At 46.6% G+C, this 12,104-nt stretch overlaps 1 protein-coding gene across 2 annotated transcripts in view; it reads right to left on the bottom strand.

Moving 5' to 3' along the window:
• MME (membrane metalloendopeptidase) overlaps window positions 1–12,098 on the bottom strand; it is a 30,151-nt gene extending 18,053 nt beyond the window's left edge. For both annotated transcript variants that reach the window (XM_041406009.1, XM_041406010.1), the window contains exons 1-8: window positions 11,994–12,098; window positions 8,554–8,723; window positions 7,427–7,462; window positions 3,726–3,887; window positions 2,780–2,860; window positions 1,997–2,092; window positions 1,778–1,896; window positions 939–1,004 (exon numbers count right to left, since the gene is read on the bottom strand). In XM_041406009.1, coding sequence (XP_041261943.1) covers window positions 939–1,004; window positions 1,778–1,896; window positions 1,997–2,092; window positions 2,780–2,860; window positions 3,726–3,887; window positions 7,427–7,462; window positions 8,554–8,713 — 720 coding nt within the window. In that variant the 5' untranslated portion in view covers window positions 8,714–8,723; window positions 11,994–12,098. The remainder of the gene's footprint in view (window positions 1–938; window positions 1,005–1,777; window positions 1,897–1,996; window positions 2,093–2,779; window positions 2,861–3,725; window positions 3,888–7,426; window positions 7,463–8,553; window positions 8,724–11,993) is intronic.
• Window positions 12,099–12,104: the final 6 nt, after the last annotated feature.

The following is a 12,104-nucleotide window of genomic DNA, read 5'->3' as shown; positions in this document are numbered from 1 at the left end:
CAGTACTTCCTGCTCTGCTTTCCAGCAGTGCAGAGCTGATACTCAGGTAGGTCAGAGGACAGGAATTGTGTCTCAGTGCTGCAGTTAACACAAGGCATGGAAGGCGCAGACTGTGCAATGTGAGTCAGCTCCTAAAGGCCATCTCACGTGGAACCGGGCACTTCAGATGGCAATGATTGTCTTAATGAGCATGTGATGTGTAATTAAATGTAATCACTATTAACTGTTGCACACCAACAAAATACCTACAAAGCCCAAATGGCCTGTACACTTTCTCATTGCTCTGCATTTAATTACACAGAAGGAATGTGGTTAATTAAAGGTCACTGTGGTAGCAGTTTCAGCTCCATGACTTCAGCACAGACACCCATCAGCTCTCAAGGACTTAAAGCACATCCAAGATTAGCAACAGGGATACAGTGTCAGTGCTAACAGGTTAATGAGACCCATAGAAGTCATGAGTAAACAAGAATTAAAGGAGACCATGGGAGGTTTCAGGTGTCTGAGCCATTTCTATGGTATCACATCCTTATGCTGCTGTGTTTGTGCTCAGCAGTTGATGTAGGAAACAAATCTTTCAGATCTTTCATGCAGCAGAGTGTCTCTTTGGTTCTGAATGTTCTGTTTTTCTTTCCAAGCCTATTCCTGGTAGAAGTAGTTCACCTGCAGCATTTGCCAGTTGGTCACAGCTCAGAAGTGACCTCCTTTTTGCAGTGACAGAGCAGGGCTGATCATGACCACTTGTATTCTGTTAAATACAACTCTGACAGTCAGGGGATAGCTCTTGATCCAGCTGTGAAGCTGTGAGGCTCTATAACAAAGCTAAATTGTTTCATATTTATCTCCTTCCAAAAAGTCTTAAAAAGTCTAGTGGCTGCCTTGAAAATACAGGCTAAAACATGAGAAGTGTCACCAGTGGTGTGTCAGCTCCCCCTCACCTCCTGGTATGCCCCAGTGCACTCGTAGTAGTCCCGAGAAGGCAGGCCCAGCCCAGGCTGATCGATCTGGAAATGCAAATAAAATGGAGAAGAGCTTAAGGGGAAATGGCAGACCATTGTACTGTTCTTTTGGTAACTGCAGGTGCTGATGCTTCACTGGCCAAATTATGTTCTGGCCACGGGGGAGGTCCTCTCTCATTCTGTCGCCCACCTTTCACTATTTTCATTCTTGTTAAACTTTTTTTTTTTTCTTTTCAATCTTTTTTTCTCCTGTTGCTGAACACTGCAAGGCACTGGTAGGCAGTGTGAAAACAGGTGAGCCACAGGTGACAGAACAGCCCAGAGAGGAGCTAGGCAGCTCCTGCATCTGTGAAACCCTGGTAGGCAGTGTGAAAACAGGTGAGCCACAGGTGACAGAACAGCCCAGAGAGGAGCTAGGCAGCTCCTGCATCTCTGAAACCCCTGCACGTGAGGGGCTCACGGCTCCATCCATGACAGGAGAGACTGGCCCTTTGCATCCCAGCAGGCACCAGACCTTCTCCTGCCTTGTCTGGCCGTTCAGGTTTCAGAGATGACCTTTCTGTCTCTGTCACTTCCATCTCACTGGCAGTAACAGTGTATGAGTGCACAGAACAAAGATGTCAGCTTGGAGAGCAGAGAGGGAACTGTGGAACCCAGAGTCTCAGCTGAAAACTACATTAATTCACAAATTCATCTACAAAGCACTCAGGTCAAATTCAGATCACTGATGTTTCTCCTTGCTGACATTGGTGTCTGTGCTTGCAGTTCTTTGCTGCACTTTTATGATCAACAAGGCCACGGCACCCAGGCAGACTTACGTGAATGATATGTGCTGTGGAATTTTTATCATCTGTGCCAACAAAAAAATTAATAAGGACCTTTTTTCCATATCTGGAGTTGAGCTGTGCAATAGCTGTCTCAGCTGTCCAAGCAGTACCTAAGCAAATGGAAGGTATAGTCAGTCTCTATTTTTAGTTAGCAATAAATTAAATAATTTAGATATTTTAACTAAAGGAAATAAGCACAGGTTATCTTACCATAGGAAGCATCCCAGTCAGTTGTTGCTACAGGCCACTCATACACATTTGGCAATAAACTAATTAGAGGCCTTCCACCTCGGATATCAATGGCAGCTTTTGGAAAAAATAAAATGAGTTACCATGACATTTTAAACCCCACAAATGTTATATATTATAATATATATTATGAGTTCAGAACAATGAAGCTGAGAACTGCGTTTCCCCCATCACCACAAGAGCAGTTTGCTCTGATGTATGACTGTGCTTTAACATTTAATGTAAAAATATTCCAGTTACAAACAGCATATGCAGATCCTTGAGAACATGACCTTGAAGTAGTCTTTTTCTTTCCTCTCTCTGCAGATAGCTTGAAATAATAGTTTTGAAAAGTATTCATACTATTACAGAAACTATAAAGTATTATTTAGGAAGCACTGCAAACTGTTGTACTGCTCTTTGTTCTAGTGGCAGAGCCTGGTGTGCCAGGTAGCTTTCACCTCATCCCTGCTAGTTTCTACAAAAGAAATTAACTCCCATTTAACTGAAAGGATTTGAGTTTATATATTTGCAGCACATTAGTAACTGAAGAGTTACCTAAAATACCTAAGTTAGTAAAGCAGGAGGTACAATCCCAGTTTTACTGCTGAGGTTCTGATTGGACTCTACAGAATAGACACATTTCAGTTTTCACAAAGGATATCTGAGAAGTGATGCACAGAATAGGACAAGGTGCAGCTGCCTGGGGCTGCCTTTGGGTGCTGCTGAGGTATCCCGTAGGCAGTGGCCCCAGGGGACACTTACTTTCATTTATGCAGGACCTGTACAGGGTTTTTGCCTTCTGCACCGCTGGGATATCGTTGGTGCTGGGGGTGTCGAGGACATCTGAAACACACAGCGAGTCATGGTCACTCCTGCTCTGTCCTGCAGCACCTGAGCAGCAGGGCTGGGCCAGGGGACTCTGTCCAGCCCCAGGGAGGCTCTGCCTTTCAGCAGCCCAGGGGGAAGTGCCCTGCAGTGGCTGCAGCCTGTGCTGGGATGTGCAACGTAACGGAGCCAGGAGATAACTCTGAAGGATCCCTGGGTGACAGACAAATGCTCTGACTTCTCAGGGACAGGTTTTAAGCAACCAGGCTATTGTGTGAAGACACAGCTGGCAAAACCAGGAGATAGGCAAAGTAAAAAAAAAGGATATTTAGCCTGGAGAGAATGAGTTGGAGAGTGTTACATGAGTACAGACTGCCTTCTTGGACTCTGTTATTTTCACCTGAAGAAAGGGATGGTGAAGAATGTGATACTGCTGATATGACAGGTAGGGAAATAGCTTGCATGCTCTTTGGGCTTTCTGATGGAACACAGATAGGCAGGGCATGGGCTGCCAGAGAGCAGCTTCCAGCATTTCAGCTGATGTGGACAGACAGACCTCCCCCTCCTCCTCCTCCTCCTCCTCCTCCTCCTCCTTCACCTGCCAAGTGCTGTCGCTGGGGCAGGCTCAGGGTGGGGACTGCAGCTGGTCTGATCTGCAGATAGCAGCAAGGGCAGGTCTGCTCAGCTCTGCTCCAGTGTCAGACACAGCAGCACGCTCCCAGAGCCTTCTCCCAGCCAGCAGTTTGGGGCAGATTTGTCCTGAACCAAACACAAAAACCTGAAATATCTGGCAGTATTTTAAGCTTTGCTAGAAAACCACAACTTCTTAGGATAACACGTAAGGCAAAGAAGAAACTTTATTTAGTCCCCAAACTCCACTGACCTTTTAAAACAACTTCCAGTTCGTCTCTCAAAATGTCAAAGTTGCTATAACGGGAGCTGGTCTCGGGGATGACGTTCCTCTTGAGCCACCCTCCGCAGGCGTACTGGTAGAAGTCCTGGCAGGGCCTGGCACTGGGGTCCATGTTCTCCAGGATCCGGGCAGCTGCAGCACACAGACACACTTTGCACACACACTGCACTACGCTCGTTTGCTCTCAAGAGGGAAGTCATAAACGTATTTAGTTTAGGATAGGCTCAAGCTTACTTGAATGTTCTAGACCAAACAAAGTTCTCATCACTGAACAAGGAATTACTATTCCTGTGCTGACCACAACTCCCATACTTTCCAGTTGGCTGTGTTTACTGGTGGTAAACTGACAGATGTTCCTGCTCCCTGTGAGTGGTCACTCAGTTCTAAATAAAATGTAGCATGTTTCATTTACCCTTCACTTACCCTTCTTTGTACTGGAATGTGGTGAAAAGGGACATTGAAAGCATAAGACATAGCAGAGGTTAAGCATCCACTGTAATGCCATTTTGGTAATTAAGTATGATTTAGACTCAACTGAATCCTATTTCAATCAAATACCGACTTTGTTGGACTATTTCAGTTCTTGTCAGGAAAGGTTTTTCTGTTGATGCCTTCTGGAAGCTACACTCATCATTAGACCTGCTCCACATATTACTCTAGAGCTGATACTGCCTCTTGCTGTGCCTTTGACTCCCTGGAGTGGCTTGTCCAAGACTGGCCAGTCACTGACCAGCTGTGACAGGGATTCTCAGTGAAATCCAATTCCTTGATGACAGCTTCCCAGCTGCTGTCCAGAAACCCTCTGGGCTTTTCCCTGTACCTATTCCTATTCCACCCAGACTGCTTCTACCACCAATATGCCAGAACAGAGTTTCTCACAGAAAAGAGAGATCTTGGGAGTCAGGCAAGAGCTAGGGATACCTCTGAATTTCCCAGGATACTGAATATTCTTCCCATTTTTCTGACATTATTTTTAGTAAATTATGAGGCTTGTGATTTCAAGTGTTCATTCCTCCACATGGGCAAGTCAAATATTTATAGTTATTTTTCCAGTACTTTCAATATTTTCCATGTCTCTTGTGCTGGTGGAAATGGATAGACAGTCTGTGTTGTTTGTGTTGATTTGCCTGCCCCCATTTTTCTGCTGGCTCAGGAGTGTTACATTCTAGGCCAGCATCTGATGGTTTTACAATGTTCCAGTGCCTGCAAGATGGAAATAGCCATGGACAGGTGCATTTTCAACCTCAGACTGCTTCTGTAGCATAAAAGCCACTGTGGAAATAGATGCAAAGTCTCCTAGCTGATGGTTTCCCTTCTGCAGTCAGTGGCTTCAGGGTGACTGCTGTCTGAAGGGACACAGGATCATGCCAACAGCCAGAGACTGGGAAATTCAGTCATGTTTTTACTAACTGTGACACTTGCTGCAGCCCCAAGTGCTCTGGGATTGTGGAAGCTCTGCTGCTGGTTTCTGTCCTTTTTGCCCTGTTTCAGTCAGGGGAAGGGGAGTGTTTTGAATGCTGCAGTTTATTCCTGTCCTAACTCCACCTATTTGCTGTGAAAGAGGAAAGTTGTAACTACTCCTGACATCTCCTGTTTTAAGGGTATCCCTCTGAATCTCTCTGCCAGACTGGGGAGCACCTGAAGGGCATCACTGTCCCTTGGGTGACCTTGGCACGTGTCAGTCCAGCAGCACAGACTTTCCTGGCCAGGAGTGGACACCCCAGCCCTGCCAAACAGCAACAGTAGGACAGAAACATCTTCTGACACCAAGAAAAGATGGCCCCTATCCACTGACCTGTCCCTTTGGGAAAAACCTCACAACAAAAGCCAGGAGAAATCCATGTCTTGCTTAAATCTGAGAAATCATTAACAGTGTAATATCAAACCTGGCTTGAACTGTGCAGTGGGGTTGCTCTGCTTGGAGTCAGCACCTGGGTAATCCTCTGTGCCTGCCTGTGCCACACAGAAATAATCACCTCTCATAGCTCTCCTGCTCCAAGGTCCAGCCCAGCCAACATCAGCTGTCCAACTTTTATCAGAACTTAAAGCCTAAATTCTGCAAAAGTACCAGAGAGAGCTCAGCTGTGGTCTTTCTGGGCACTGTGGTCTTTCATTTAGGGCTGCATGTGGAGTACATACAGTAAGTATGACCGTGCAGAATACTCTCCTCAAGAGTGCTATTGCAACACCTGAGCCCCAAGATAACCATCCATTATTTGCCTGATACCACAGATATATTATAATCAAGAGAATGTGATTATGTTACAAATATTTTATTATTTTATCTAATCCAGGTGAATTTATACCTATACAAATACAGACTATGTACTACTCAGTTCCTACCTGGCACCAATAATGTAGAGCTTCAAATCAATTACTTGTAATGATTAATCTTACTGTAGTACTCCTGATTACCAGTTGCTGCTTTAATAGCTTACAAATAAAGTAATATAAACTGGCAAAGCAACCAGTGACCTGGGGAGGATTCAGGAGCAAAACAATATGCTTACCTAGGTAAGGAACAGAGACCAAAATCCCCTGTTCCATCAGGCTGTGCTGACTGAGCTCAGGGGGGTCATCAGAGTGTATCAGCTTATCCAAAAAATGCTCAAAAGTACAAACTGCATTGTATCTTCCTGTGCCACACTGCAGTGGCCTCACAAATCCAGGGATAACAGTGCCATGCAGTTACTGGTATTTACCCTGGGTTAACCAGTGAATTCTCATTACATTTTTTCTTCATTATTTGTTTATTATTTATTTTACTACATTTTTTTTTTCTTCTGGTCATTTATTTGTAGCTCTTCTTCAAAATAACCAATCAATTCTGTCAGTATCTTCACTTTATACCTTTCCAGTGGTTAAATGCTGTTAGAGCATTTAACAGAAGCATAGAAGAGTAAAATTGTTCTGATTAATTACTTTAGGCACTTCTTGCTACATTGTGCCTCATTTCTCCAAACTTTTCCTGCTTTTCCTTTTGGAGTTCATTCACAGAGTCTGTCTGAACTCCCGTGTAGCAATGTGTATTCAGCTGAAAATGAGCAGCATCAGAGATGGACAATCTGCTAGAGAACTAACCGGATCACTCTCCAAACCACAGCAGGAGCTTTCATGCTGGGAGAACACCTTGGAAATGGGATGAACAGGCAGCAGAGGCCACCTGGAATAAACCTTATGTGTGGCCTGTGCTGATGGCAACCTGCAGCTCCTGGGATGAGGGGCTGCCCTGGGGCTTTCCCTGCAGGACCGAGCTGCCAAAACAAGACCTGGAACCAGCAGTCCCATGGGAATAAGGAAACCAATATACTGACTTTCCTGTGCTGTTTCTGCTGTATCTGCAAGTCTAAATGGTGCCTATGAATCAGCACCTTTGGGGTGCACTGTGCCTGGGATTCTTTAACAACTGCTCTTGTTACTGAAGGATGAGGTAGCTTGTCAGACTATGGCATGCAGAATCTTTTGGACATGGAGGATGACTTTGTAAGATTGAAAATATCACAGCATGACAGTTTAGTTTTAGAAGAACTATGCTAAGAAAATCATGTGGGGTAACAGACCCATGCTTCCATGTGCCATACTTGTCAGCAGTTAGATGGGAGAATTCTGTGGTAGTAATTTTGTTTAAAAACACATAAATTAATTGAAAACATATGTATTTTCATTCTTACCTGATTTGATACAGTCTGGTGTCTTGCAAATGCCATCTAAAAGAGAATACAATTATATTCTTAATTCTTTATTCAATGTCAATATAAAAAAAAAATCTACTGTAAATATTTCCATTGACAGTCAATTTAATTGCAGTGTACAGTAAGATAATATGAATGGACACCTTACAGTCAGTAGGGGAATATTTATAGGATCAGGCTCTAAAAATATCATCATCTTCAACCCTTTAGGGTCATTCAGTGCTAGTCATTCATCATGTGGAATTTTTGTAGTCATCAGAGGAAAATGTCCCATCAATTGGAGGTGGGCAAAGTACTATTTTTATAACAAAGAAGCAATTTAGAGAAAAATAGCTCAAGGACTGGAGTGAATGACAAAGCCAGTTTGAATTTAGCAATACTTTACAATGACAAAAGAATTTTCAAGGAATTATATGAAAATTCTGAGACATTCACTCTGAAGTCTTCTGAACAAAATACAGGATTCAGGAATATGAAAATATTTCCTTTCAAGACTTTGAAAAGAAAACTTTTTTTTTTCTCCCACAATGGTATTTTTCCATCCCATAATTGAACTATATTCAATAAAAAGCTTAAACAAAACTATTAATTACTTCAAAATTTTAAAAAGCACTTAATTCCCAATATAAGGATAAATTCTAGTTTGACCCTAGATGGAAATTTTAGCTTCTCTGTATTATTTTTTCCAAGAATTACCAATGTATTTCCTCCTGAATGAAATTATTTTGCTCTGGCTACAGAAGCCCAAAACCTCTCAGGATGACTACACTCACTGAGAGTCCTTGCTGCAACAGCCTGACAAAGGAAAAAATAGGATTTTCATACATCTCCAGGAACACAAAGGGAGCCCTGGAGTTTGGTTTTCTTCAGCAATGTCGCAGTTTGTTGAGATCTTTCCTCACTGAAGCATTAATTACAAACAGAAGTATTGCTCAGTCAGAACAAGCAGATGGTTTGTGTTTACCACAACTTCGCATGAACAAACGGATTTACCGAGTCCCAGTTGGAAAGACGCGGTTTCTGAGTTTTCCCAGCAACAAGACTCGTGGGTGCAGCTTTCCATTTCAGCCAGCACCCAGCCCCTTCCCCAGTGCCCGCGTGCTCACCGTCGTACGTGGCGTACAGGGCGATCATGGTGATGGCCACGATGGCCAGCAGCACCACCACCACTGCCAGCCCTATTTCCAGGCCACTCCATCCCAGTTTCTTCTTGGGTTTTGGAGTATTCATTTCAGTTATATCCATCTGGCTTTCCGACTTGCCCATAACCCAGCGTCTGCAATGGAAAAGGGAATGTTCACTGAGCACCTGCCCTGAGTCACAGGCTCGAAACCGGCTCCTCGACTCCACAGTAACAAAGGTGTTTTCTAGGTGACTTTTCCAATTATTTGTAATGCTACTGGGCTGTCAGTCAGGAAATGAAGAATCCTGCCCTCTGCCAGGCCTGTGCACACAGGCACTCACACTCACACACACTCACACTCACGTACCACACACTTTGTGTCATGGATGGAGAGCAGAAGAGTGGAGTTCCTTCACGTGGAGGAGCTTCCTTCACACCGCACAGAAAAGGAAGGCCAGCAAACCAAAACCTATTTTTAAAATGTACCCGTGGGGTTTAATCTTGTGTGACGGTACAGGAGTTCACAAGCAGTAAAAAGCAAGTCTCTTTGCTTGAATAAAAATTAACTTAACCTGCCAATTACTTATCTAATGCCAAAGGTCAAAATATGCCATTGTGCTTCGCTGTCACTTCTAAAATATTATGTAAGCAGTTCTTGACTACAGCTTTACAGCTGGCTCTAAAAATAGAAAAAAAAAAATCAGGCTCTGCTGGGTGCCTGTCAAACTCACACTGAAGACAGTGAGTGTTCACAGCAATTTTTAAAGAACAGTGAGCAGGCCTGTCTTTGGAGGTTAGAGCACTGCACACAGGAGTCACGCAACGCTCCCTCGTGCAGCCCTTGCAGCAGGTTTGGAGATCCTCTTTCTCTTGCTCTTCAGGGGTGACTGGGCCACCTTTGCAGTGCTGCTGGTGGCAGCTCTGTGCTGTCCCTTCACCTGCTCCTAGTTATCCTCCACCAACTGAGATTCCAGTCCCTACACACACAGCAATGTATTTCTCAGTACTTCACAAGGAAAATCCCTGCCGGCATTTCCTGGGGCTCTTTACATCCACAGGCAGTACACACCCTTTCCATTCAATGGGAAAGAATATGAGAATTTCACTGGGATAAATAATGGGAACAGTACATTCAGCAGATCCCTTACACAAAGGTCAACCTTCCTTGCACCCTCTCCCCATAAGTCAGTGAGGGACCCTTCTCAGGCTCTGCATCCAGTCAAGTCTAAGACTCAGAACTTCATTATATTAAACTGGCTTAGCTGTATTGCTGCCTTGTGTTCATCCCTACACCAAACTCTCTTCAAATTGCTGCAATGTCTCACATCTCCAGTCTTTGCTTTTCCTCTGGACCTTCTGCCTGATTCTTTTCCTTAGTTTTCTGCCTGATTCACATTCCTTAGTTTCCGATAATCTCTTCCTTCCTCTGATGTCCACCTCCCATAGAATGATGCTTCTGTGCTGCAGAAACAGGTCCCTAAAGTGTATGTTTATTAATAAACTAAAGATGGCAAATAGCCCCATTCTACAGATGTAAGTAAGAGACATTTCATGTTCCATGGGTTTGCCAGCACCTGTCTCCGTGGCTCACTGGACATTCTCACACTGTTCCTCCACATAAATGAGAGGACATTTTATTTCTGTGTGTCTCATCTGCCCTTCTGTCACTACTCCTGGGACATCAAGCTGCAGGAGGTGACTGGCAGTGCCAGAACTGCAGCTCTTCCATGGCTCAGGAGGCTGGAATCCTGAGGTCTGCCCAGCCTCTCTCTGCACCTACAGGGACCAGCACAACTCCTTTCCTGTGCCTCGTGAGCTGCTGTTTTTCTCTGAAGAACAAGATTGTTGGTCAAATGAGCCAGTGGTCTCTGAGGCACAGGACTGAAATCTCACTGAAACTTGCAAAGGAGTGAGAAATCTGCCCTGCATTAACTATGAGCAAGAAATTCATAGGTAATAAAAAACCAAATTAACCATTATCCCCTTCTCACTTCCAGTCATATTAAGCAGTAAAAAAAAGAGTGAACTAAATACTGCCGAGTCCCCGGAATCCTCTGGGTACTTGGAGCTTCGTTGAAGCAATGATGCTTATCTCCTGACTCTGGTGGTGACTTTGAGCACTGAAAATACAGCTCCGTAGAGCAGCAGGAAACACTGCACCTTTCATGTGTAAATATGTTCTTTGCAGTCATCTAAGTTTTTCCAAGCGAGCTAATCTTCCTGTTCCTGCAGAAGAGCTCCTCGCATCTAAAGGCATCTGACTAATTTTTACTTCAAGTTAGAGAGTTGAACCCATCTGCATTTAACGACCACCAGGTAGAAGCTGCTTTATGTGCTACTGCAAGCACAGCGAAACTGTAGGAATAATTTAAGCAGATATAAGCCTCGGTATTCTGGTTTTCTTACACTTCTCCTGGTGCTTATGTGATCCCCTCTGCTCTGCCTACTGAAGCTTAGACACCACAGAGAGCTGAAGGTGTTTCGACTGATCCTGATCTAACGGCACAATGAGTTAATGAATGCATTAGCTTTTGATTTTGGGATGGGTTTGTTAAAATCGGGTTGTGGGTTACTTGATTCCCAGCGTCGCCTCCACAGAAAATGTAGCACATCACGGGAATACTTTACTGTGTTTTCATTAACTTGTGCAGCCTGACCCGTGCCAGCCGGGCAGTGCCATGGGGCATCGCCGGACAGCCTGCGGGAGCTGCTCCTCTTCCGCCGCACGGAGCCGGGCACAGCCACGGAGCAGGGCACATCCCTGGAGCGGGACAGAACCCCAGAGCAGAGCACATCCCTGGAGCAGGGCACATCCCTGGAGCCGGGTACAGCCCCGGAGCAGGGCACAGTCCCGGAGCCGGGCACATCCCTGGAGCCGGGCACATCCCCGGAGCAGGGCACAGCCCCGGAGCCGGGCACAGCCCCGGAGCCGGGCACATCCCTGGAGCCGGAGAGAGCCCCGGAGCCGGGCACATCCCTGGAGCAGGGCACAGCCCCGGAGCCGGGCACAGCCCCGGAGCCCGGCACATCCCCGGAGCCGGGCACAGCCCCGGAGCCCGGCACATCCCAGGAGCTCTGTACATCCCCGGAGCCCTCCGAGCGCGGCTCCGGCCCCCGGGGAGGCGCCTAAGGCCGGGCCGGGCCGCCCTGGGCGGGGAGGGCGCTCGGCTCCGCCGCAGCCGCTGCCCGGGACGGTCCCGGCCCCCCGAGGGTGGCTCGGGGCGCTGCTCCCGGGGTGCGACCCCCGGCCGAGCCCGGCTCGTGGCCCCCCGAGGGTGAGCTGGCTCCAGACCCAGCGTCCCGGCTCAGGGAGCACCGCTGCCGGCTGGCAGCTCCCGGCTCGGGGAGCCGCGCGGGGCCCCGTCCGTCCGTCCGTCCGTCCGTCCGTGCCGCCCCGCTCCCGCAGCCCCGTCCCGCACTCACCCGCTGGTGCTCGCAGGGCTCCGGCCGCGGAGCCGCCTCGCACATCCCCGGGCGGCGCCGGGCGGAGGCGGCGGGGACGCCCCGAGCCGGCGGGTCCGCGCCCGCGGGGCC

The sequence above is a fragment of the Onychostruthus taczanowskii genome, unplaced genomic scaffold (assembly GCF_017590055.1).
Source record: "Onychostruthus taczanowskii isolate IOZ18803 unplaced genomic scaffold, ASM1759005v1 scaffold24, whole genome shotgun sequence".
Classification (NCBI taxonomy): domain Eukaryota; kingdom Metazoa; phylum Chordata; class Aves; order Passeriformes; family Passeridae; genus Onychostruthus; species Onychostruthus taczanowskii.
Note: the sequence above shows the minus strand (reverse complement) of the source record. Positions and strands in the feature narration are given on the sequence as shown.